The sequence below is a fragment of the Ranitomeya variabilis genome, chromosome 2, assembly GCF_051348905.1.
Source record: "Ranitomeya variabilis isolate aRanVar5 chromosome 2, aRanVar5.hap1, whole genome shotgun sequence".
Taxonomy (NCBI): Eukaryota; Metazoa; Chordata; class Amphibia; order Anura; family Dendrobatidae; genus Ranitomeya; species Ranitomeya variabilis.
Window position 1 is genome coordinate 583,251,226 of NC_135233.1, and position 27,054 is coordinate 583,278,279.

General features: G+C 43.3%; 2 protein-coding genes and 1 long non-coding RNA gene across 14 annotated transcripts in view; 1 reads left to right on the forward strand and 2 right to left on the reverse strand.

Annotated features, from left to right (window-relative positions):
- The window catches only part of WWOX (WW domain containing oxidoreductase), a 1,206,506-nt gene extending 1,189,558 nt beyond the window's left edge, over positions 1-16,948 (reverse strand). For 4 of the 12 annotated variants that reach the window (XR_013221654.1, XM_077288365.1, XM_077288369.1 and 1 more), the window contains exon 1: positions 15,524-15,779. Coding sequence is in view for 4 of the 12 variants with exons in the window: in XM_077288364.1 (XP_077144479.1) it covers positions 16,900-16,925 (26 nt within the window). In the remaining 8 variants the exon portion in view is untranslated. Of the gene's footprint in view, positions 1-15,523; positions 15,848-16,899 lie in introns of those variants that run through there. The other 8 variants (XR_013221655.1, XM_077288370.1, XM_077288368.1 and 5 more) reach the window with 4 other exon arrangements.
- A 1,660-nt stretch (positions 16,949-18,608) lies between these two features.
- LOC143807134 (uncharacterized) overlaps positions 18,609-27,054 on the forward strand; it is a 106,470-nt gene continuing 98,024 nt past the window's right edge. Inside the window, exon 1 of the mRNA XM_077288378.1 lies at positions 18,609-18,675. The gene's annotated coding sequence lies outside the window, so the exon portion shown is untranslated. The remainder of the gene's footprint in view (positions 18,676-27,054) is intronic.
- On the reverse strand, positions 22,700-23,646 carry LOC143809743 (uncharacterized). The gene is made up of 3 exons (XR_013222430.1): positions 23,353-23,646; positions 23,090-23,211; positions 22,700-22,959 (listed from the first exon to the last, which is right to left on the reverse strand). It is a non-coding gene; the product is annotated as an uncharacterized LOC143809743 (long non-coding RNA).

Genomic DNA, 27,054 nt, shown 5'->3' on the forward strand with positions numbered 1-27,054 from the left:
AACATATCATTCATTCTTTGAACTGAAATATCCTGCATGTCTATTGCTCCATTCCCTGACAGCAAGCAAGCTTGAATGGTATCAGAGTCCTTCTACCTTCGGCATTGATTCCTGCTTATATCTATATTTGTTAGCCAGCTTGTTATGTAATTGTTTTTGTTTCTAGATATTTAATTCTCTTCTGCTTGTCCTTATGCCAAGAGTTCGCATAACTGTTTTTCAAAGGGGTTTATGATCCATGTAGACCTGGACATTTGTTTATCTGATCACTACATTTATTGTGCCCTGCTGTCTCAATTGAGTTAGATTGATTGGTAACGAGAGGGGGGAAGACCAAAAAAAAAAAAAAAAAGTGAGATCTAAGAGCTGGCCACCTATAAATGTAGATATAGCTTGGGGAAGCATTCATGCAGGGGGCATTCGTGCACTATTATTCGTGTACATTTTTTTTTTCAAAGTACTTTTTTTTCTAAGTATTCAGCAGTTATAACATGGCAGAATATAACAAGCATCTCTTCTCTCTTCATACAGGTAACATATCATTCATTCTTTGAACTGAAATATCCTGCATGTCTATTGCTCCATTCCCTGACAGCAAGCAAGCTTGAATGGTATCAGAGTCCTTCTACCTTCGGCATTGATTCCTGCTTATATCTATATTTGTTAGCCAGCTTGTTATGTAATTGTTTTTGTTTCTAGATATTTAATTCTCTTCTGCTTGTCCTTATGCCAAGAGTTCGCATAACTGTTTTTCAAAGGGGTTTATGATCCATGTAGACCTGGACATTTGTTTATCTGATCACTACATTTATTGTGCCCTGCTGTCTCAATTGAGTTAGATTGATTGGTAACGAGAGGGGGGAAGACCAAAAAAAAAAAAAAAAAGTGAGATCTAAGAGCTGGCCACCTATAAATGTAGATATAGCTTGGGGAAGCATTCATGCAGGGGGCATTCGTGCACTATTATTCGTGTACATTTTTTTTTTCAAAGTACTTTTTTTTCTAAGTATTCAGCAGTTATAACATGGCAGAATATAACAAGCATCTCTTCTCTCTTCATACAGGTAACATATCATTCATTCTTTGAACTGAAATATCCTGCATGTCTATTGCTCCATTCCCTGACAGCAAGCAAGCTTGAATGGTATCAGAGTCCTTCTACCTTCGGCATTGATTCCTGCTTATATCTATATTTGTTAGCCAGCTTGTTATGTAATTGTTTTTGTTTCTAGATATTTAATTCTCTTCTGCTTGTCCTTATGCCAAGAGTTCGCATAACTGTTTTTCAAAGGGGTTTATGATCCATGTAGACCTGGACATTTGTTTATCTGATCACTACATTTATTGTGCCCTGCTGTCTCAATTGAGTTAGATTGATTGGTAACGAGAGGGGGGAAGACCAAAAAAAAAAAAAAAAAGTGAGATCTAAGAGCTGGCCACCTATAAATGTAGATATAGCTTGGGGAAGCATTCATGCAGGGGGCATTCGTGCACTATTATTCGTGTACATTTTTTTTTTCAAAGTACTTTTTTTTCTAAGTATTCAGCAGTTATAACATGGCAGAATATAACAAGCATCTCTTCTCTCTTCATACAGGTAACATATCATTCATTCTTTGAACTGAAATATCCTGCATGTCTATTGCTCCATTCCCTGACAGCAAGCAAGCTTGAATGGTATCAGAGTCCTTCTACCTTCGGCATTGATTCCTGCTTATATCTATATTTGTTAGCCAGCTTGTTATGTAATTGTTTTTGTTTCTAGATATTTAATTCTCTTCTGCTTGTCCTTATGCCAAGAGTTCGCATAACTGTTTTTCAAAGGGGTTTATGATCCATGTAGACCTGGACATTTGTTTATCTGATCACTACATTTATTGTGCCCTGCTGTCTCAATTGAGTTAGATTGATTGGTAACGAGAGGGGGGAAGACCAAAAAAAAAGTGAGATCTAAGAGCTGGCCACCTATAAATGTAGATATAGCTTGGGGAAGCATTCATGCAGGGGGCATTCGTGCACTATTATTCGTGTACATTTTTTTTTTCAAAGTACTTTTTTTTCTAAGTATTCAGCAGTTATAACATGGCAGAATATAACAAGCATCTCTTCTCTCTTCATACAGGTAACATATCATTCATTCTTTGAACTGAAATATCCTGCATGTCTATTGCTCCATTCCCTGACAGCAAGCAAGCTTGAATGGTATCAGAGTCCTTCTACCTTCGGCATTGATTCCTGCTTATATCTATATTTGTTAGCCAGCTTGTTATGTAATTGTTTTTGTTTCTAGATATTTAATTCTCTTCTGCTTGTCCTTATGCCAAGAGTTCGCATAACTGTTTTTCAAAGGGGTTTATGATCCATGTAGACCTGGACATTTGTTTATCTGATCACTACATTTATTGTGCCCTGCTGTCTCAATTGAGTTAGATTGATTGGTAACGAGAGGGGGGAAGACCAAAAAAAAAAAAAAAAAGTGAGATCTAAGAGCTGGCCACCTATAAATGTAGATATAGCTTGGGGAAGCATTCATGCAGGGGGCATTCGTGCACTATTATTCGTGTACATTTTTTTTTTCAAAGTACTTTTTTTTCTAAGTATTCAGCAGTTATAACATGGCAGAATATAACAAGCATCTCTTCTCTCTTCATACAGGTAACATATCATTCATTCTTTGAACTGAAATATCCTGCATGTCTATTGCTCCATTCCCTGACAGCAAGCAAGCTTGAATGGTATCAGAGTCCTTCTACCTTCGGCATTGATTCCTGCTTATATCTATATTTGTTAGCCAGCTTGTTATGTAATTGTTTTTGTTTCTAGATATTTAATTCTCTTCTGCTTGTCCTTATGCCAAGAGTTCGCATAACTGTTTTTCAAAGGGGTTTATGATCCATGTAGACCTGGACATTTGTTTATCTGATCACTACATTTATTGTGCCCTGCTGTCTCAATTGAGTTAGATTGATTGGTAACGAGAGGGGGGAAGACCAAAAAAAAAAAAAAAAAGTGAGATCTAAGAGCTGGCCACCTATAAATGTAGATATAGCTTGGGGAAGCATTCATGCAGGGGGCATTCGTGCACTATTATTCGTGTACATTTTTTTTTTCAAAGTACTTTTTTTTCTAAGTATTCAGCAGTTATAACATGGCAGAATATAACAAGCATCTCTTCTCTCTTCATACAGGTAACATATCATTCATTCTTTGAACTGAAATATCCTGCATGTCTATTGCTCCATTCCCTGACAGCAAGCAAGCTTGAATGGTATCAGAGTCCTTCTACCTTCGGCATTGATTCCTGCTTATATCTATATTTGTTAGCCAGCTTGTTATGTAATTGTTTTTGTTTCTAGATATTTAATTCTCTTCTGCTTGTCCTTATGCCAAGAGTTCGCATAACTGTTTTTCAAAGGGGTTTATGATCCATGTAGACCTGGACATTTGTTTATCTGATCACTACATTTATTGTGCCCTGCTGTCTCAATTGAGTTAGATTGATTGGTAACGAGAGGGGGGAAGACCAAAAAAAAAAAAAAAAAGTGAGATCTAAGAGCTGGCCACCTATAAATGTAGATATAGCTTGGGGAAGCATTCATGCAGGGGGCATTCGTGCACTATTATTCGTGTACATTTTTTTTTTCAAAGTACTTTTTTTTCTAAGTATTCAGCAGTTATAACATGGCAGAATATAACAAGCATCTCTTCTCTCTTCATACAGGTAACATATCATTCATTCTTTGAACTGAAATATCCTGCATGTCTATTGCTCCATTCCCTGACAGCAAGCAAGCTTGAATGGTATCAGAGTCCTTCTACCTTCGGCATTGATTCCTGCTTATATCTATATTTGTTAGCCAGCTTGTTATGTAATTGTTTTTGTTTCTAGATATTTAATTCTCTTCTGCTTGTCCTTATGCCAAGAGTTCGCATAACTGTTTTTCAAAGGGGTTTATGATCCATGTAGACCTGGACATTTGTTTATCTGATCACTACATTTATTGTGCCCTGCTGTCTCAATTGAGTTAGATTGATTGGTAACGAGAGGGGGGAAGACCAAAAAAAAAAAAAAAAAGTGAGATCTAAGAGCTGGCCACCTATAAATGTAGATATAGCTTGGGGAAGCATTCATGCAGGGGGCATTCGTGCACTATTATTCGTGTACATTTTTTTTTTCAAAGTACTTTTTTTTCTAAGTATTCAGCAGTTATAACATGGCAGAATATAACAAGCATCTCTTCTCTCTTCATACAGGTAACATATCATTCATTCTTTGAACTGAAATATCCTGCATGTCTATTGCTCCATTCCCTGACAGCAAGCAAGCTTGAATGGTATCAGAGTCCTTCTACCTTCGGCATTGATTCCTGCTTATATCTATATTTGTTAGCCAGCTTGTTATGTAATTGTTTTTGTTTCTAGATATTTAATTCTCTTCTGCTTGTCCTTATGCCAAGAGTTCGCATAACTGTTTTTCAAAGGGGTTTATGATCCATGTAGACCTGGACATTTGTTTATCTGATCACTACATTTATTGTGCCCTGCTGTCTCAATTGAGTTAGATTGATTGGTAACGAGAGGGGGGAAGACCAAAAAAAAAAAAAAAAAGTGAGATCTAAGAGCTGGCCACCTATAAATGTAGATATAGCTTGGGGAAGCATTCATGCAGGGGGCATTCGTGCACTATTATTCGTGTACATTTTTTTTTTCAAAGTACTTTTTTTTCTAAGTATTCAGCAGTTATAACATGGCAGAATATAACAAGCATCTCTTCTCTCTTCATACAGGTAACATATCATTCATTCTTTGAACTGAAATATCCTGCATGTCTATTGCTCCATTCCCTGACAGCAAGCAAGCTTGAATGGTATCAGAGTCCTTCTACCTTCGGCATTGATTCCTGCTTATATCTATATTTGTTAGCCAGCTTGTTATGTAATTGTTTTTGTTTCTAGATATTTAATTCTCTTCTGCTTGTCCTTATGCCAAGAGTTCGCATAACTGTTTTTCAAAGGGGTTTATGATCCATGTAGACCTGGACATTTGTTTATCTGATCACTACATTTATTGTGCCCTGCTGTCTCAATTGAGTTAGATTGATTGGTAACGAGAGGGGGGAAGACCAAAAAAAAAAAAAAAAAGTGAGATCTAAGAGCTGGCCACCTATAAATGTAGATATAGCTTGGGGAAGCATTCATGCAGGGGGCATTCGTGCACTATTATTCGTGTACATTTTTTTTTTCAAAGTACTTTTTTTTCTAAGTATTCAGCAGTTATAACATGGCAGAATATAACAAGCATCTCTTCTCTCTTCATACAGGTAACATATCATTCATTCTTTGAACTGAAATATCCTGCATGTCTATTGCTCCATTCCCTGACAGCAAGCAAGCTTGAATGGTATCAGAGTCCTTCTACCTTCGGCATTGATTCCTGCTTATATCTATATTTGTTAGCCAGCTTGTTATGTAATTGTTTTTGTTTCTAGATATTTAATTCTCTTCTGCTTGTCCTTATGCCAAGAGTTCGCATAACTGTTTTTCAAAGGGGTTTATGATCCATGTAGACCTGGACATTTGTTTATCTGATCACTACATTTATTGTGCCCTGCTGTCTCAATTGAGTTAGATTGATTGGTAACGAGAGGGGGGAAGACCAAAAAAAAAAAAAAAAAGTGAGATCTAAGAGCTGGCCACCTATAAATGTAGATATAGCTTGGGGAAGCATTCATGCAGGGGGCATTCGTGCACTATTATTCGTGTACATTTTTTTTTTCAAAGTACTTTTTTTTCTAAGTATTCAGCAGTTATAACATGGCAGAATATAACAAGCATCTCTTCTCTCTTCATACAGGTAACATATCATTCATTCTTTGAACTGAAATATCCTGCATGTCTATTGCTCCATTCCCTGACAGCAAGCAAGCTTGAATGGTATCAGAGTCCTTCTACCTTCGGCATTGATTCCTGCTTATATCTATATTTGTTAGCCAGCTTGTTATGTAATTGTTTTTGTTTCTAGATATTTAATTCTCTTCTGCTTGTCCTTATGCCAAGAGTTCGCATAACTGTTTTTCAAAGGGGTTTATGATCCATGTAGACCTGGACATTTGTTTATCTGATCACTACATTTATTGTGCCCTGCTGTCTCAATTGAGTTAGATTGATTGGTAACGAGAGGGGGGAAGACCAAAAAAAAAAAAAAAAAGTGAGATCTAAGAGCTGGCCACCTATAAATGTAGATATAGCTTGGGGAAGCATTCATGCAGGGGGCATTCGTGCACTATTATTCGTGTACATTTTTTTTTTCAAAGTACTTTTTTTTCTAAGTATTCAGCAGTTATAACATGGCAGAATATAACAAGCATCTCTTCTCTCTTCATACAGGTAACATATCATTCATTCTTTGAACTGAAATATCCTGCATGTCTATTGCTCCATTCCCTGACAGCAAGCAAGCTTGAATGGTATCAGAGTCCTTCTACCTTCGGCATTGATTCCTGCTTATATCTATATTTGTTAGCCAGCTTGTTATGTAATTGTTTTTGTTTCTAGATATTTAATTCTCTTCTGCTTGTCCTTATGCCAAGAGTTCGCATAACTGTTTTTCAAAGGGGTTTATGATCCATGTAGACCTGGACATTTGTTTATCTGATCACTACATTTATTGTGCCCTGCTGTCTCAATTGAGTTAGATTGATTGGTAACGAGAGGGGGGAAGACCAAAAAAAAAAAAAAAAAGTGAGATCTAAGAGCTGGCCACCTATAAATGTAGATATAGCTTGGGGAAGCATTCATGCAGGGGGCATTCGTGCACTATTATTCGTGTACATTTTTTTTTTCAAAGTACTTTTTTTTCTAAGTATTCAGCAGTTATAACATGGCAGAATATAACAAGCATCTCTTCTCTCTTCATACAGGTAACATATCATTCATTCTTTGAACTGAAATATCCTGCATGTCTATTGCTCCATTCCCTGACAGCAAGCAAGCTTGAATGGTATCAGAGTCCTTCTACCTTCGGCATTGATTCCTGCTTATATCTATATTTGTTAGCCAGCTTGTTATGTAATTGTTTTTGTTTCTAGATATTTAATTCTCTTCTGCTTGTCCTTATGCCAAGAGTTCGCATAACTGTTTTTCAAAGGGGTTTATGATCCATGTAGACCTGGACATTTGTTTATCTGATCACTACATTTATTGTGCCCTGCTGTCTCAATTGAGTTAGATTGATTGGTAACGAGAGGGGGGAAGACCAAAAAAAAAAAAAAAAAGTGAGATCTAAGAGCTGGCCACCTATAAATGTAGATATAGCTTGGGGAAGCATTCATGCAGGGGGCATTCGTGCACTATTATTCGTGTACATTTTTTTTTTCAAAGTACTTTTTTTTCTAAGTATTCAGCAGTTATAACATGGCAGAATATAACAAGCATCTCTTCTCTCTTCATACAGGTAACATATCATTCATTCTTTGAACTGAAATATCCTGCATGTCTATTGCTCCATTCCCTGACAGCAAGCAAGCTTGAATGGTATCAGAGTCCTTCTACCTTCGGCATTGATTCCTGCTTATATCTATATTTGTTAGCCAGCTTGTTATGTAATTGTTTTTGTTTCTAGATATTTAATTCTCTTCTGCTTGTCCTTATGCCAAGAGTTCGCATAACTGTTTTTCAAAGGGGTTTATGATCCATGTAGACCTGGACATTTGTTTATCTGATCACTACATTTATTGTGCCCTGCTGTCTCAATTGAGTTAGATTGATTGGTAACGAGAGGGGGGAAGACCAAAAAAAAAAAAAAAAAGTGAGATCTAAGAGCTGGCCACCTATAAATGTAGATATAGCTTGGGGAAGCATTCATGCAGGGGGCATTCGTGCACTATTATTCGTGTACATTTTTTTTTTCAAAGTACTTTTTTTTCTAAGTATTCAGCAGTTATAACATGGCAGAATATAACAAGCATCTCTTCTCTCTTCATACAGGTAACATATCATTCATTCTTTGAACTGAAATATCCTGCATGTCTATTGCTCCATTCCCTGACAGCAAGCAAGCTTGAATGGTATCAGAGTCCTTCTACCTTCGGCATTGATTCCTGCTTATATCTATATTTGTTAGCCAGCTTGTTATGTAATTGTTTTTGTTTCTAGATATTTAATTCTCTTCTGCTTGTCCTTATGCCAAGAGTTCGCATAACTGTTTTTCAAAGGGGTTTATGATCCATGTAGACCTGGACATTTGTTTATCTGATCACTACATTTATTGTGCCCTGCTGTCTCAATTGAGTTAGATTGATTGGTAACGAGAGGGGGGAAGACCAAAAAAAAAGTGAGATCTAAGAGCTGGCCACCTATAAATGTAGATATAGCTTGGGGAAGCATTCATGCAGGGGGCATTCGTGCACTATTATTCGTGTACATTTTTTTTTTCAAAGTACTTTTTTTTCTAAGTATTCAGCAGTTATAACATGGCAGAATATAACAAGCATCTCTTCTCTCTTCATACAGGTAACATATCATTCATTCTTTGAACTGAAATATCCTGCATGTCTATTGCTCCATTCCCTGACAGCAAGCAAGCTTGAATGGTATCAGAGTCCTTCTACCTTCGGCATTGATTCCTGCTTATATCTATATTTGTTAGCCAGCTTGTTATGTAATTGTTTTTGTTTCTAGATATTTAATTCTCTTCTGCTTGTCCTTATGCCAAGAGTTCGCATAACTGTTTTTCAAAGGGGTTTATGATCCATGTAGACCTGGACATTTGTTTATCTGATCACTACATTTATTGTGCCCTGCTGTCTCAATTGAGTTAGATTGATTGGTAACGAGAGGGGGGAAGACCAAAAAAAAAAAAAAAAAGTGAGATCTAAGAGCTGGCCACCTATAAATGTAGATATAGCTTGGGGAAGCATTCATGCAGGGGGCATTCGTGCACTATTATTCGTGTACATTTTTTTTTTCAAAGTACTTTTTTTTCTAAGTATTCAGCAGTTATAACATGGCAGTTAGACAGGGCAGGAGACAGGTAAGACAATCAAAATCTATTCCATATTCAGTTGGCACACAGCAAATACTCACCATATGTATTGGTATAATCTATATCATGGCTGCTGCTTTCACACACAATCACCGCCCTTGCATCAACTCTTTACACTCCATCCATATTGGCCCCTCTGTCCTGGCCTCTCCTATGTATAGCACTCATGCTCTGTTCACATTGCTTAACAGTACAGATCCATTCAGTCCCACCATCCAACACAAGAGACGCTCTCACAAATCACTTAACCATCTGCTCACTCTTTCTATCCTCCTTCTCCTAGTTGCTGGAGACATCTCTCCGAACCCCGGCCCCCCATGTTATAGCCAGTCAAACCTCCCAACTGCTACACCCAGAAACCCCTCTAACCTTATTAATATTCCATGCATGCCTTCTGTCTCTTTCAATTGTGCTCTTTGGAATTCTCGCTCTGTGTGTAATAAACTCTCCTTCATTCATGACTTCTTCCTTTCTAACTCTCTTAATCTCCTGGCTCTTACTGAAACCTGGATCCAGCAGTCAGACACCACCGCTGCTGCTGCTCTCTCATTTGGTGGACTACACTTTTCTCATACCCCAAGATCAGACAACAGAGCAGGTGGAGGCGTTGGTCTGCTCCTTTCACCCAAATGTACCTTCCAAGTTATCCCCCAAGTACCCTCACTTGTATTCCCTTCCTTTGAGGTCCATGCTGTCAGATTCTACGTCCCCTTCTCCATGCGAGTGGCGGTGGTGTATCGTCCTCCCGGCCCCTCTCACCAGTTCCTGGATCATTTTGCCACCTGGCTTCCACACTTTCTCTCTTATGACACCCCCACCCTCATCATGGGTGATTTCAATATCCCAATTGCTTCTCCCCTCTCCCCATCTGCTTCTCACCTTTTATCTCTAACCTCCTCTTTCGGCCTCTCGCAGCATACTAACTCTCCAACACATGATGATGGAAACTCCCTTGATTTGGTCTTCTCCCGGCTTTGCTCACTGGATGATTTCACAAACTCCCCTCTCCCGCTCTCTGACCACAACCTTCTTTCATTCTCTATCAAGAACTGCCATCCCGCTCAGGTCACCCCCACTTTCCACACTTATAGAAACATACAGGCCATTAACACCCAGAAACTTATGAAGAACTTGCAGTCTTCATTGGCCCCAATCTCCTCCATCTCTTGTCCTGATTCTGCTCTGAAGCATTACAATGAAACCCTGCAAAGTGCCCTGGAAGAAGCTGCACCTCCTATACATAGAACAACTCGGCACAGACTGCGACAACCGTGGCACACGCTGCAAACACGTTTCTTGCAGCGGTGCTCCAGGTGCGCCGAACGTCTGTGGAGAAAATCTAATCTGCCCGAAGATTTCATCCATTATAAGTTCATGTTAAAAACATACAACTCTGCCCTTCACCTCTCCAAACAAACCTATTTCAACACCCTCATCACCTCGCTGTCCAATAACCCTAAACGTCTCTTTGACACTTTCCGGTCCCTACTCAACCCAAGAGAGCAGGCCCCAACCACAGATCTCCACGCTGACGATCTGGCCAATTACTTCAAAGAAAAAATTGACCACATTCGACAGGAAATCATTTCCCAATCTCTTCATACCAAGCACTGTCCTCCCTCCCCCACTGCATCTAGTTCACTCTCTGACTTTGAACCAGTTACAGAAGAAGAAGTAAGCAGGCTCCTTGCATCTTCTCGCCCGACCACTTGCACCAGCGACCCCATTCCGTCGCATCTCCTCCAGTCCCTTTCCCCGGCTGTCACCTCTCACCTAACAAAAATATTCAACCTTTCCCTCACTTCCGGTATTTTTCCCTCCTCATTTAAGCATGCCATCATACATCCACTACTTAAAAAGCCCTCCCTCGATCAAAATTGTGCCGCTAATTATAGACCTGTCTCTAATCTTCCCTTCATCTCTAAACTCCTGGAACGCCTGGTCCACTCCCGTCTTACCCGCTATCTCTCAGATAATTCTCTTCTCGACCCTCTTCAATCTGGTTTCCGCTCTTTACACTCTACTGAAACTGCCCTCACTAAAGTCTCTAATGACCTACTAACAGCTAAATCTAATGGTCACTATTCCATGCTAATTCTCTTGGATCTCTCCGCAGCATTCGACACTGTGGATCATCAGCTCCTCCTCACTATGCTCCGCTCCATCGGCCTCAAGGACACCGTTCTCTCTTGGTTCTCCTCCTATCTCTCTGGCCGATCCTTCACTGTTTGTTTTGCTGGTTCCTCCTCCTCTCACCTTCCCCTTACTGTTGGGGTTCCTCAAGGATCAGTCCTAGGCCCCCTCCTCTTCTCTTTGTATACTGCCCCTATTGGACAAACAATCAGTAGATTTGGTTTCCAGTACCATCTCTATGCTGACGACACCCAATTATATACCTCTTCTCCTGTTATCACGCCGACCTTTTTAGAAAACACCAGTGATTGTCTTACCGCTGTCTCTAACATCATGTCCTCCCTCTATCTGAAACTGAACCTGTCAAAAACTGAACTCCTCGTGTTCTCTCCCTCTACAAACCTACCTTTGCCCGACATTGCCATCTCTGTGTGCGGTTCCACCATTACTCCAAAGCAACATGCCCGCTGCCTTGGAGTCATCCTTGATTCCGAGCTTTCATTCACCCCCCACATCCGATCACTGGCTCGCTCTTCTTATCTGCATCTCAAAAACATTTCCAGAATTCGCCCTTTTCTTACTTTCGACTCTGCAAAAACTCTTACTGTCTCACTTATTCATTCTCGTCTGGACTATTGTAACTCTCTACTAATTGGCCTACCTTTTACCAGACTCTCCCCGCTCCAATCTGTCCTGAATGCTGCTGCCAGGATCATATTCCTCGCCAACCGTTACACCGATGCCTCTACCTTGTGCCAGTCATTACACTGGCTACCCATCCAATCCAGAATCCAGTACAAAACTACTACCCTCATCCACAAAGCACTCCATGGCTCAACACCACCCTACATCTCCTCTCTGGTCTCAGTCTACCAACCTACCCGTGCCCTCCGCTCTGCTAATGACCTCAGGTTAGCATCCTCAATAATCAGAACCTCCCACTCCCGTCTCCAAGACTTTACACGTGCGGCGCCGATTCTTTGGAATGCACTACCTAGGTTAATACAATTAATCCCCAATCCCCACAGTTTTAAGCGTGCACTAAAAACTCATTTGTTCAGATTGGCCTACCGCCTCAACGCATTAACCTAATTATCCCTGTGTGGCCTATTAATAAAAAACAACAACATAATCACGTTCCTCCATCATGTTCTCATACACTTTATGCAGTTAATAGCCTCTGTGTCTGTACTGTTACATACTTAGGCAGTTAACTGGTTCATGCAGCTTTACATGAACACCCGAGCCTTACACTATGGCTGGTCCAAATAACTAAAGCAATTGTTACCATCCACCTCTTGTGTCTCCCCTTTTTCCTCATAGATTGTAAGCTTGCGAGCAGCAGGGCCCTCATTCCTCCTGGTATCTGTTTTGAACTGTGATTTCTGTTATGCTGTAATGTCTGTTGTCTGTATAAGTCCCCTCTATAAGTTGTAAAGCGCTGCGGAATATGTTGGCGCTATATAAATAAAATTATTATTATTATTATTATATCATCAGTAATATACACTCACCGGCCACTTTATTAGGTACACCATGCTAGTAACGGGTTGGACCCCCTTTTGCCTTCAGAACTGCCTCAATTCTTCGTGGCATAGATTCAACAAGGTGCTGGAAGCATTCCTCAGAGATTTTGGTCCATATTGACATGATGGCATCACACAGTTGCCGCAGATTTGTCGGCTGCACATCCCAAAGATGCTCCATACAAGGCAGGATGGATCCATGCTTTCATGTTGTTTACGCCAAATTCTGACCCTACCATCCGAATGTCGCAGCAGAAATCGAGACTCATCAGACCAAGCAACGTTTTTCCAATCTTCTACTGTCCAATTTCGATGAGCTTGTACAAATTGTAGCCTCAGTTTCCTGTTCTTAGCTGAAAGGAGTGGTACCCGGTGTGGTCTTCTGCTGCTGTAGCCCATCTGCCTCAAAGTTCGACGCACTGTGCGTTCAGAGATGCTCTTAGGCCTACCTTGGTTGTAACGGGTGGCGATTTGAGTCACTGTTGCCTTTCTATCAGCTCGAACCAGTCTGCCCATTCTCCTCTGACCTCTGGCATCAACAAGGCATTTCCGCCCACAGAACTGCCGCTCACTGGTTTTTTTTCTTTTTCGGACCATTCTCTGTAAACCCTAGAGATGGTTGTGCGTGAAAATCCCAGTAGATCAGCAGTTTCTGAAATACTCAGACCAGCCCTTCTGGCACCAACAACCATGCCACGTTCAAAGGCACTCAAATCACCTTTCTTCCCCATACTGATGCTCGGTTTGAACTGCAGGAGATTGTCTTGACCATGTCTACATGCCTAAATGCACTGAGTTGCCGCCATGTGATTGGCTGATTAGAAATTAAGTGTTAACAAGAAGTTGGACAGGTGTACCTAATAAAGTGGCCAGTGAGTGTATACCTGACAGGGGCCCATACATTCTGATATCATCACTAATATACACCGGGCAGGGGCCCGTACATTCTGATATCATCACTAATATATACCTGACAGGAGCCCATACATTCTGACATCATCAGTAAAATATACCTGACAGGGGCCCATATATTCTGATACCATCACTACTATAATATACACCTCACAGAGACCCATACATTCTGATATCATCACTAATATGCACCTGACAGGAGCCCGTACAGTCTATACCTACAGTAATATATACCTGACGGGAGCCCGTACAGTCTGTATCTACAATTATATATACCTGGAAGGAACCTGTACAGTCTGTATCTACAATAATATATACCTGACGGGCCTGTACAGTCTATACCTACAGTAACATATACCTGACAGGAGCCCGTACAGTCTATACCTACAGTAACATATACCTGGAAGGAGCCTGTACAGTCTAGTGTCTTCACCAGTGAGCTGGCTAGACTGTATGGGCTGCAGTCAGGACCTGGCAGGAGCCCATATAAATTATTAAAGCCAGTAGAATATATCTTGAAGGAGCACATACATTCTAGTGTCATGTATAGGCTGCAGTCAGGGCCAGGCAGCAACCCATAAAGTCTGCTATCTTCAAGAATATATACCTGGAAGGAGCCCATACAGTCTAGCATCTTCAGTAGTGAGCCAGCTACACTGTATGGGCTGCAGTCAGGACCTGGAAGGAGCCCATACAGTCTAGTGTCTTCACCAGTGAGTCGGCTAGACTGTATGGGCTGCAGTCAGGACCTGGCAGGAGCCCATATATTCTGCTGGCTTTAATAATTTATACCATGAAGGAGCACATACATTCTAGTGTCATGTATAGGCAGCAGTCACGGCCAGGCAGCAACCTATAAAGTCTGCTATCTTCAATAATATATACCTAGAAGGAGCCCATACAGTCCAGCATCTTCAGTACTGAGCCGGCTACACTGTATGGGCTGCAGTCAGGACCTGGAAGGAAGGAGCCCATACAGTCCAGCATCTTCAGTAGTGAGCCGGCTACACTGTATGGGCTGCAGTCAGGACCTGGAAGGAGCCCATACACTCTAGCATATTCAGTACTGAGCCGGCTACACTGTATGGGCTGCAGTCAGGACCTGGAAGGAAGGAGCCCATACAGTCCAGCATCTTCAGTAGTGAGCCGGCTACACTGTATGGGCTGCAGTCAGGACCTGGAAGGAGCCCATACACTCTAGCATATTCAGTACTGAGCCGGCTACACTGTATGGGCTGCAGTCAGGACCTGGAAGGAAGGAGCCCATACAGTCCAGCATCTTCAGTAGTGAGCCGGCTACACTGTATGGGCTGCAGTCAGGACCTGGAAGGAAGGAGCCCATACAGTCCAGCATCTTCAGTACTGAGCCGGCTACACTGTATGGGCTGCAGTCAGGACCTGGATGGAAGGAGCCCATACAGTCTTTAATCTTCAGTAGTGAGCCGGCTACACTGTATGGGCTGCAGTCAGGACCTGGAAGGAAGGAGCCCATACAGTCCAGCATCTTCAGTACTGAGCCGGCTACACTGTATGGGCTGCAGTCAGGACCTGGATGGAAGGAGCCCATACAGTCCAGCATCTTCAGTAATGAGCCGGCTACACTGTATGGGCTGCAGTCAGGACCTGGAAGGAGCCCATACAGTCTAGGATCTTCAGTAGTGAGCCGGCTACACTGTATGGGCTGCAGTCAGGACCTGGAAGGAAGGAGCCCATACAGTCCAGCATCTTCAGTAGTGAGCCGGCTACACTGTATGGGCTGCAGTCAGGACCTGGAAGGAAGGAGCCCATACAGTCCAGCATCTTCAGTACTGAGCCGGCTACACTGTATGGGCTGCAGTCAGGACCTGGAAGGAAGGAGCACATACAGTCTAGGATAACCCGTAGTAGGAGCTGGCTAGAGGCGCACTTGCCTTCCGAGGCTCCTGGTCGCAGCTCCAGCCTGTCAGCTCCTGGCACACTGTCTGCCTGCTGCTGTGCTCTCACGCCTCTGGCCTCAGCAGCCGCACATGTGTTATCTGGAGACACGGACACTGCCTGGCTGACAGCTGCAGCCTCACTGTGCTCTCTGTGTACACACAACACTCACATGGCCCGCTCTGCACTTCCGGTGCTTCCTCCTATCTCTCCCCCCGGCAACCCCCGCCCTGCTGCTCTAGTTCCTGTGCTGTTTCTGCTCGTTGCTGTGGAGACGCTTGTATCATGAAGCAGGAATGGATGCACTGGCTGCCCGCACTGCACACAGGCAGACACACAGCGCCGTAATTCTGTACAGCTGGCAAAGGGAAGCGCTTGTCCATATCAACCATTCAGAAATCAGCTTCTTTTTCCCAGAAGCTCTTTAGAAAATGAAAGCAGCTACCTTATTGGTTGCAATGGGCGACTGTTGCACTTTGTATACAGTTGGCACACTGTGGCCTTGCAAATGCCTCATATTTCCCAGAGGAGCATTGCGGCTTTAAGGCTGTGTGCACACGTTCAGGTTTTTCGCCATAAAAACGCTATAAAAACTCATTAAAAACGCATACATTATGCATCCAATCATTTAGAATGCATTCTGCATGTTTTGTGCACATGGTGCGTTTTTTTTCGTGAAAAAAACACATTGCGATAAAAAAGCAGCATGTTCATTAATTTTGCGGATTTTCCGCGTTTTTCCCGCAATTCTATGCATTTGGAAAAAAACGCACAAAAAACGCGTCAAAAACGCATGAAAAAACGCGAAAAAAAAACACATGCAGTTTTCTGGCAGAAATGTCCGGTTTTTGTCTGGAAAATTTCTGCAAGAAATCCTGACGTGTGCACATACCCTAAGTCTCCTCATCTCAGCATGCTTAGCATGTCAATCTCCGCAATGAGAAATGATACTTCTTGGATACCCAGCCTCATACATGTTTTTTAAGGGGGCGTTCAGTGGTTCACGTCAGGGTTTGCATCCAAACCCCCCCCCCCCCTCTCAAGACGGGGTCCGGACGCATGCGTCAACGTGTCTATCAGCCGTGAAACATGCGGCCGTGGAGCCTCGAACATGTCACTCGAGCGCCCTAGGCAAACTCAAGTATCGGGCACACGCGCCCATCATCATAGTAGTGATTTTTGGCCGCACAATTATGCTACGACCAAAGTCGACGTGTAGCGCCAGCCTAAAGGGTGCAGAGATGCCCCTCCTGCGTTTTTGGGCACCATAACAGCTGCTTTGCCTGATCAGGGTCAGGAAACTGAAGTAAATTTTGTAAGGAAACACATTGGAACCGAATGAAAGGAAAAATAGCAACCAAAAAAAACATACCTAGTAGTAAAAGCAGGACAAGCCATGCTTCTAGATGTCTGGAGTCTGGTGGAATGTGGTATTCCGCCATAACACACATGTACCTTGCCCCTTGCCTGCCGTCCGTGGGCGATAAGAACATTGTACAATGTGATTTACAGGAGCTTGCACTTGGGCAAACACGAGGAAACGCCACTTGGACAATTATTTCTAACAATCTAACAAAAACTATACTGCAGAGCATAATGTCTTTGAAAAAAAGACCCCAAAAACACTTCCCTTAGTGACAGGGGCAGTTTTTTAAAATCTGACCAGTGTCACTTTACATACTAATAACCCTGCAATGCTACAACAAATCCCAGTGATTTTCAGATTTTCTTTTCTGGACTCATCATACTTTATGGTAATGGTAAAATTAGGTCGATATGTTTTGCATTTATTTATAAAAATATCAGAAATTTAACTAAAATTTCCAAAACAAATTGCAATTTTCAAACTTTGAATGATTATCCCTTTAAGGCCAGGGTCACGCTAGATACGGACGAGTGCTATGCGATAAAAAAAATCGCACAGCACTCGGACCAATGTTAATCTATGGGGCAGCTCCTATCATCCGTATTATACGTGCGAGGGAAATCGCAGCATGCTGCGATTTGCACCGTATATCGGCCGAGACTCGCCAATGAAAGTCTATGGGTGCGAGATAAACTCCCACACCACACGGACCATCAGTGTGACTTGCGGCAATTCAGTGCGGTGTAATGTAAAATCACACTGACAGGTTAGAATAGAATAGATAGAATAAATGTCTACACATAGTATAGGTAAATATATATATATATACATATATCAGTGACAAACACATATATATATCTTTATATTTCACACACAGCTAGATACCAGAATAGCCGATAATTTAATTGTCGGCTTCTGTAAAATCATTACTGAAGCCGACAGGGTATGAGACATGGTTTACATACAGTAAACCATTGCAGAACAGTTAGATTTTTATATATCCCTCACTAATAATGTTAGTAGTGTGTGTGTCAAATTTTGAGCTGTAGGTGTTAAAGAATTAAATCACGGAAAAATTTTCTCCGCCAGAGAGGGAAAGCCAGTGACTGAGGGCAGATATTAATAGCCTAGAGAGGGATCATGGTTATTGGCCCCCCCGTGGCTACAAACATCTGCCCCCAGCCACCCCAGAAAAGGCACATCTGGAAGATGCGCCTATTCTGGCACTTAGCCTCTCTCTTCCCACTCCCCTGTAGCGGTGGCATATGGGGTAATAATGGGTTAATGTCACCTTGCTATTGTAAGGTCACATTAAACCTGGTTAATAAGCCAAGCAGTCTATATGCAATAAAGTGCAGCAGTTATTATTATTATATATTATTAAAGCGCCATTTATTCCATGGCGCTTTACATGTGAGGAGGGGTATACATAATAAAAACAAGTACAATAATCTTGAACAATACAAGTCACAACTGGTACAGGAGGAAAGATTACCCTACCCACAAGGGCTCAGAGTCTACAAGGGATGGGTGAGGATACAGTAGGTGAGGGTAGAGCTGGTCATGCAGCGGTTTGATCAATCAGTGGTTACTGCAGGCTGTAGGCTTGTCGGAAGAGGTGGGTCTTCAGGTTCTTTTTGAAGGTTTCAATGGGAGGTGAGAGTCTGATATGTTGTGGTAGAGTTCCAGAGTAGGGGTGATACGCGAGAGAAATCTTGTATGCGATTGTGGGAAGAGGGGAGTCGAGAAGGAGATCTTGTGAGGATCGGAGGTTGCGTGCAGGTAAGTACCGGGAGACCATGTCACAGATGTATGGAGGCTTTCCCCACACTACTTGGGTCCTGGGACCATTCTCTTCTGACTGTATGACGGCTGACGCCACACTCTGGACTGCCTGATACGGTGATGTTCTCTCATATTTAGTCTTTTGGCTTATTTCTCTGACATCTGTCTGCCCTTTTTCCTTCCACTGTGATGGTTTGAGTTGGCGAGTTTATCTTATACGCTCCCTATATCACTTTAACAGGCTCGTCCCTCTGTGATACTGGTAGCATTGCCTTTTATAGGGACTATTTTTGGTATTTAAACTCCCAATTTTTTTTTTTTGAGGGGATTTACACTTATCTCCTCTTGCTGCAATTTAGTAGGCTTATTGAGGCCCCTTGCTAGCATTAGCCTTTTCGTTTATATAGGGGCACTCCTGCACTATATGGTACTCTGGGGACGCCCAGAGTTTACCTGCTACCTTGCTCTGTGCACATAAGCCATTGTGCACATAAGTCACCGTTTGTGCATATGTGTTGTGCTATTTAGGCTACATCTTTGTATCTTACATTTACGAAAGTACCAGAGGTGTGTTGGTGGCGTGACTCGCCATATATCATTGTATCTTTAGCTGTCTCCATATATTTACTCTGTATAGCACCATTGGTGTGTTGTTTGTATTTTAATATGTTTTTATTGGTGTTTTCTGTCTTCCTCATTAATAAATATTTTTTTGTATTTTTTCAACTTAATTGTATTCTGGGTGTGCGCCCTATATGCATAGTCTCTTTTCTTGTTTTTTTGGTATATGCTGCTCCTATGCATTGAGCTGCACCCCTTATTATACTTACCTTATAGGTCGCAATTGGCTCCACGCCCATTAGCTCTCCCTCTTCCTTTACAGATGTATGGAGGACACAGGTTGTGAATGGCTTTGTATGCCATTGTTAGGGTTTTGAATTGGAGTCTCTGGGTAATGGAGAGCCAGTGAAGGGATTGACAGAGAGGAGAGGCCGGGGAATAGGTGTATTAGGCTACTTTCACACTAGCGTCGGGCCGACGTTCCCGACGCTAGCGTTGTCTCCGCCGCACAAGGGGGGCAGCGGATGCATTTTTCCACCGCATCCGCTGCCCCATTGTGAGGTGCGGGGAGGTGGGGGCGGAGTTCCGGCCGCGCATGCGCGGTCGGAAAAGACGTTTACGACGGAGCAAAAAACGTTGCAAGCAACGTTTTTTGCTCCCGACGGTCCGCCACTGCACGACGCATCCGTCGCACGACGGGTGCGCCGTGTGGCAATCCGTCACAATGCGTCGCTTAATGTTAATCAATGGTGAAAAAACGCATCCTGCAAACACTTTTGCAGGATGCGTTTTTTCGGCAAAACGACGCATTGTGAAGGAATGCAGTTAACGCTAGTGTGAAAGTAGCTTAGTCGAGCAGCAGGGTTTAAGATAGATTGGAGGGGCACAAGAGTGTTAGAGGGGAGGCCACAGAGCAGGAGGTTGCAGTAGTCAAGGCGGGAGATGATGAGGGCATGGACTAGGGTTTTTGCAGATTCTTGGTTGAGGAATCTCCGGATCCGTGAAATATTTTTGAGTTGAAGTCAGCAGGAAGTGGAAAGGGCTTGGATATGTGGTTTGAAAGAGAGATCAGTGTCAAGGATTACCCCAAGGCAGTGAGCTTGTGGGTCTGGGCAGCCGTTTAATGGATAGGTCTTATCGCGTGAGATGGGGGAAAGATGATGAATTCTGTTTTGTCCATATTCAGCTTTAGAAATGTAGCGGAGAAGGATGAAATAGCGGATAGACATTGAGGGAATCTGGTTAGTAGGGTGGTGATATCTGGTCCAGAGATGTTGATCTGTGTCATCAGCATAGAGGTGATACTGAAAGCCATGAGATTCTATGAGCTATCCCAGGCCAAAGGTGGAAATGGAGAAGAGCAGAGTCCTAGGACTGAACCTTTCGGGACCCCGACAGATAGGGGGCGAGGTGAGGAGGTGATGTGCGAGTGGGAGATGCTGAATGTCCGGTCTGTTAGGTATGACGAGATCCAGGATAGGGCCAAGTCTGTGATGGCAAGGGATGAGAGGGTCTGAAATAATAGGGAATGGTCCACTGTGTCAAAGGCAGAGGACAGGTCCAGAAGGAGGAGGACAAAGTAGTGTCACTTGTTCAGGAGTGAATAGTACATCAGGTTAGGCCTCTTTCACACTAGCGTCGTGCACTGCACGTCGCTATGCGTCGTTTGGTTGAAAAAACGCATCCTGCAAAAGTGCTTGCAGGATGCGTTTTTTCACCATTGAATAGCATTAGCGTCGCATTGCGACGCTTTGCCACACGTCACAACCGTCGTGCGACGGTTGCGCTGTGTTGTGGTGCACCGTCGGCTGCAAAAAACGTTACTTGTAACGTTTTTTGCGGCCGACGGACCGCCATTTCCGACCGCGCATGCGCGGCCGGAACTCCGCCCCCACCTCCCCGCACCTCACAATGGGGCGGCGGATGCTCTGGAAAAATGCATCCGCTGCCCCCGTTGTGTAGCGCAAACAACGCTAGCGTCGGTACGTACGACGGTACGAGTACGACGCTATTGTGAAAGTAGCCTTAGGATAAAGAGTGGGCAAGTGAGTCTCTTCCACAACCATTGCTTTTTTCATCAGTGACTATAAACAGTGCTTTGGAATCCCAGTCCTGAATAAAAAGCCAAAAATAAAGGCGATCACACCAAAACTTGTATGGATTTTAATATTTTTTTAATTTACTTATAAACGATGATGTTATTATTATACAAGATAATGGAGCAGATAACAATGGTGATGACTCTGCTCCTCAGGCCTCGGCTTCAGCTGGTGTTGTTTTTGGAAATCCAGGTCTGGATCACACATGACGGAGAGGCAAAAAGCAGGGATTTATGAAGTGTGATCCGTCTAGTTGGAGTTTTCGTTGATTTCTCTAGGATGTTCATCCTACAACATCACGTTAACCATATGGCCTTTTGTCTGTCCATGTTTATATTGGTGAAGGAGCAGCCGCTTCCTTTTGTCAGTCCATGGCCAGGTAGGTGAAGAAGCAGCCGCTTCCTTCTATCTGTTCATGGCCAGGTAGGTGAAGGAGCAGCTGCTTCCTTCTATCTGTTCATGGCCAGGTAGGTGAAGGAGCAGCTGCTTCCTTCTATCTGTTCATGGCCAGGTAGGTGAAGGAGCAGCTGCTTCCTTCTATCTGTTCATGGCCAGGTAGGTGAAGGAGCAGCTGCTTCCTTCTATCTGTTCATATCTGGTAGATGATAAGGAGCAGCCACTTCCTTCTATTTGTCCATTTCCACTACGTTGTAGATAAGTTGGTCAGATGTTGATATAGCAATTATGGTTATCACGGATTGGATACTAAGGGAAGAAACCCGAAAGTGGACCCTCTGGGTCGCGGCTCCAGAGCCCCCAAGGACGAGTGAACCAGATGGAACCACCCCCTATACAGGGAGCGTTTGGAACAGGCCCAAGGGGGATGGAACCACAACTGCCGGAGCCAAAGGGACAACTGGGGCAAAACGAAGATTGGCGAAAACGGTAAACAAAGAAGAATCAGGAACTGAGGGTGGCTGGAGGCTGGGAGCTGGAAAGGAAGGGAAAAAGAAACAAATAGAAAACGGTAGATATCCTAATGGACTACTGAGACACAGGGAAGAAAATAGGACAGGGCAAAGGAATGGAGGGGACAAGACAACCAGGGAAAAGGCTACTAACAGACTAGCAAAAAGGGGAAAAGGCACAGGGCTAGCAAGAGAGCAGAAGAGACACGAGACCTGAGGACAAAGAGGAACCCCTGGGCTAGGCAAGCGCCGCTACAACGAAGATACACAGGTGTCTTACCTGGGTAAATGCCGAACAGAAATACCAGGTGAAAAAAGAGAAATACCAGGTGGGCGCCGCCATGTTGGGGCGGAGCCACCGGGTCACGACCTCCCAAAACCCCTGGTGGCGGAAGAAGTGCTATGGCGCATGCGTGAACCCGAGAAGCCGGGCGGAATGCAGCGAGGGACAATGGTTGTAAGAATTAGTTAAATTTTAGCCTTTAATGACTCGCTGTGTTGGTCCAGAGGAAGGCAAAAAATAACCCCCAAGGACAAATTGTTTGATTATCCCCATATAGGGGAAAAATAATTCCTTCCTGATCCCAAATTTGGCCACCAGAATAAATCCCTGGATAGTTGGTGCTCGAATCTACGTGGATGTTACATGGTGAAAAGTTCGTTCTTGGCTGTTACGCGAATGGGGCTGATTTTTTTTTATCAGCCCAATACTCCTGGAAGAAGAGAAATATACAAGTCAGAATCAGCAACTCACATATATACTGTATACAGGGGAGTATAGTGATAAAGTGTATGTGAATTACTGGTCAGTGATGACACTATGGATGTCCTTATGTGCGATACATAAGTCCCATGGGAATGATGGGTCAGCTTTACTGGATTCCACATCGCTCCAGTCTATGCAGTAGAGGAATGGGTGGGATCTGATGGACGATGTAATGGGCAAATGGAGTTTTGCAGAGGAGCTGGAAAGAAAATATATATTAGTTATTACATTATGTATTATTACTGACACGTTATTACACAGTGTGTATGAAATGTCCCCATGTTATCTTCTATATCTCCTTATAATCCCTCATCATCCTTCTCCATCTGATCCTTCTCACCTCCTCTATGACATCAATGGCATCAGGGCAGATGCCAGATGGAAAATAAGGGATGTCCACTTGCAGCGATTGGTAGTATTCCTCTATTGAGTCTTGGCTGTAGAACGGTTGGCCATCTACACTTTTCATAAATAGGATGACGCCGAAGGAAAATGAGTCTACCAGATGATTGCAGCCTTCACCATCCATTATCTGTGGGAACATAAGATAGGAGATGAGGCGATACTGATGAGGGGATTTACACACAGAGGCCATAAGGACCGGTCTTTGATTAGATGTGAACCGGATGACGGATCAAATTATTACTCAGTCCTACTAGTGCAGCGCCCCAGAGTCCTGGTCGTTGCAGTACTGATGCTCCGCCGCTAAGGGGGGCTATGATACGTCTGATGGCACTGAAGGAGTTCACCTGACCAAGTATCACAGACACCAATACAATTCACAGTCTGGCCTCCAGGGGGAGCTAAGGGCACTATGTATTAGGCCACTCCTCACAATCTGGTAAAACTGGGGGTTAGATAGGAAGTTAGACAGAAAGCTGACTGGGTTGGAACCAGGCAACATCCTGTGGCAGAGGGTGTTGCAGGTGAAGATTCAGGGGGGTCCATGTCAGGGGTGGGATCCTGACAGAGGCCTAGCGAACAGAAAGAACGTTACGGGACCGCGCCTGCACTTCATTGCGGCGGTACCCCAAGAAAGGACAAGAAGCGAGGTTTATTGTGAAGAGTGAGAAACGAGATCAGCGCAACAAGGAGAAAACACCAGTAGGAGTCGTGCTGTAAGATCGAGGCAACATCCTACTGAGGCGCGTAGCCGGTGGCTGGAAACGCCGTGGAAGTACTGGCTCCAAGCCTTACTTCAAACCAACAGCAGGACAGTCAGTTATAGGCGGGCTGTCTCACCTAAATCACCTAAGCAGACATAGGGGGCAACAGTGGGAGAGGGGCGACTCTAGGGTCCCGGAAGAACTCCAGGCCTACCCGTCATACGGGTGCGTCCTAGCCATATCATCTGGGGGGACGGAGAAGAACATCAGAATCAGTTGTGAGGGAACATCAGAAACAGACACAACAGTTGTGAGGACTATCCCGTGGTGCTCAGCAGGGAAAGACTACAACACACAAGCGCTAGAAGGAAGGCACAGATTTCCACCTGCAAAGGGAACTCTGGAGGTGCCATCGGACCGGCCGGTCTCAGATAGCCCTGTTAACCGTACTCTGGACTGAGGATCCTGAAGCCTTCAGTAAAGAGGTAAAGAAACTGCAACCCTGTGTCCTCGTTATTCATCGCACCCTGCACCACACATAATCACTCTCAACTTTTACTGGACGCCCCTTAGCAGGGTCACGGACCGGGTCTAGCCACCGTGACAATCCCAGAACCGAGACAGAGAGGCCCGGTACCGGGTACCCCTCGGCCCTGCGACAGTGGTTGGCGCTCCACTATATTCTACATTAAACAGACAGGGATGTTCCTTAACTTTGGTGTTATCTAACCAGGCGTGACCATAGAGGCTTCTATGGCATCCTACTCAGACACATTCACAGACGATAAGCCAAAGTTGACAATTTTGATGTGTCCAGTGTCATCGAAGAGTATGTTCTGTGGCTTCAGGTCACTGCATGGAAAAGGAGCAGACAGATTGTGAGGATAATTCATGAAAAGAACTTTATACAATGGATATGTGAGGAGACAACAGAGTCTGAGGTAATGGATTCATGTCTGAAGATGAACACCTTGCGGATGTAGGATACCATGGAGATATTGGACACCTCAGACAGTCTGTGGAACTGAAAGTAAAGGATGGGTCAGTGGTTACATACAGAGAGCTTGAGGGGATCACAGACGTGTCCTATCCACAGCTTCATTTTCCACTAACAAAATAAGATGATGGCTAAAAAGCCATGGCCAGCTCACCGATCCTTGCAGGCGCACGGAGCTTCGTCTCGGATCCAGACGAGGGATAATTACAAAGTAGAAACAGAAGGTGCTCCAGCTCCAATAAAAGAGATTCTTTATTAATGGTTAAAATCCAGTGACATAATAAATCCTTGCTGTAATACAAATGTGGGGGTACAGAGCCCATGCAACGCGTTTCGATCGCTGCCGATCTTAATCAATGCATTGATTAAGATCGGCAGCGATCGAAACGCGTTGCATGGGCTCTGTACCCCCACATTTGTATTACAGCAAGGATTTATTATGTCACTGGATTTTAACCATTAATAAAGAATCTCTTTTATTGGAGCTGGAGCACCTTCTGTTTCTACTTTTTCATTTTCCACTGTTGTCGTTATCCATCACTCTAGGACAACAATGTACTGGCAGTGGATTATTATGATTCGGCTATCAGACATTTACCTTGTTGTCTCTAACCACATTGGTTTATCAGCCAGAAACTGGCTTGGCCACATGGCGCAATCAAAGTCAAAGATTTTGATGTGCACGGTGTCATCGAGGAGTATGTTCTGTGGCTTCAGGACACTGCAGGGAGAAAGAGCAAACAATGACTGTGAGGATAATTCATGTAAAGAACTTTCTACAATAGATATGTAAAAACTCAGTCAGAGGGGACAGATTAATGAACATGAACTGATTACCAACTTATCACACCATGTTCATGGAGGAATTGGAGTCCATAGACCACCTCTGTGGAGTAGAAAGTAGAGGTTGGATCAGTGGTTACATTTACAGTCATGCAGAGCACATGAGGAGATCCCACACGTGTCTTATTTATGGCTTCATTTTCTCCTGTTGTCATTGTCCGTTGCTCTAGGACTGCATTTTATGTGCAGCTAATTATTAGGATTCAGTATAAGACATTTTACCTTGTCTCTATATCAACCGCTATTTAACCCTTAGAAGCAACAGAGTCATCCAATACGTCCTTTTCAAACATGTTCACGGCTGATAAACCAAAGTCGACGATTTTGATGTGTTTGGTGTCATCAATGAGAATATTTTTTGGCTTCAGGTCACTGCAGGGAGATGGAGCAGACACTGATTGTGAGGAAAACTAATAAAAAGAACTTTCTACAATAGATATGTAAGGAGACAACAGAGTCAAAGGGGACAGATTTATGAAGATGAACTGATTCGATGTAGGATGCCATGTTCATGTAGGAATTGGAGTCCTCAAACCTTTAATTCTGCAAAGAGACTATGGAATAGAAAGTAGAGGATGGATCAGTGGTTACATACACAATCATGCAGAGAACATGAGATCATGCACGTGTCCTATTCACGTCGTCATTTTCTCCTGTTGTCATTGTTTATTGCTCTAGGACTGAAATGTATGGACAACGAATTGTTAGCATTCAGTATAAGACATTTACCTTGGGAGTCTATGTCAAGTGGCATCGATTGTGCCATGTGGTCAAGCAGGTCTCCTCTGACCATAAAGTCCATGGCTATTACATATACGATAGGTGTTTCCATAAATGACCACAGAGACATTAGGTAGCGGTGGCCAGCAGCCATTATCAGCACTTCTAACTCTATACAGATTGTGTCCTCATCACAACGACTCTTGTCTATGATTTTAACAGGCAGAATTGAAGAGATGAAGAGATGACCTGGAGGAAAATCAAAAACAGATCAGACCAATCTCCCATCAATTATAGGGATCTGTGTAATGGATCACTGGTTTATCCCAATTATCATTACATATGAAGATCCTGTAATGAATATGTATACCCTTCT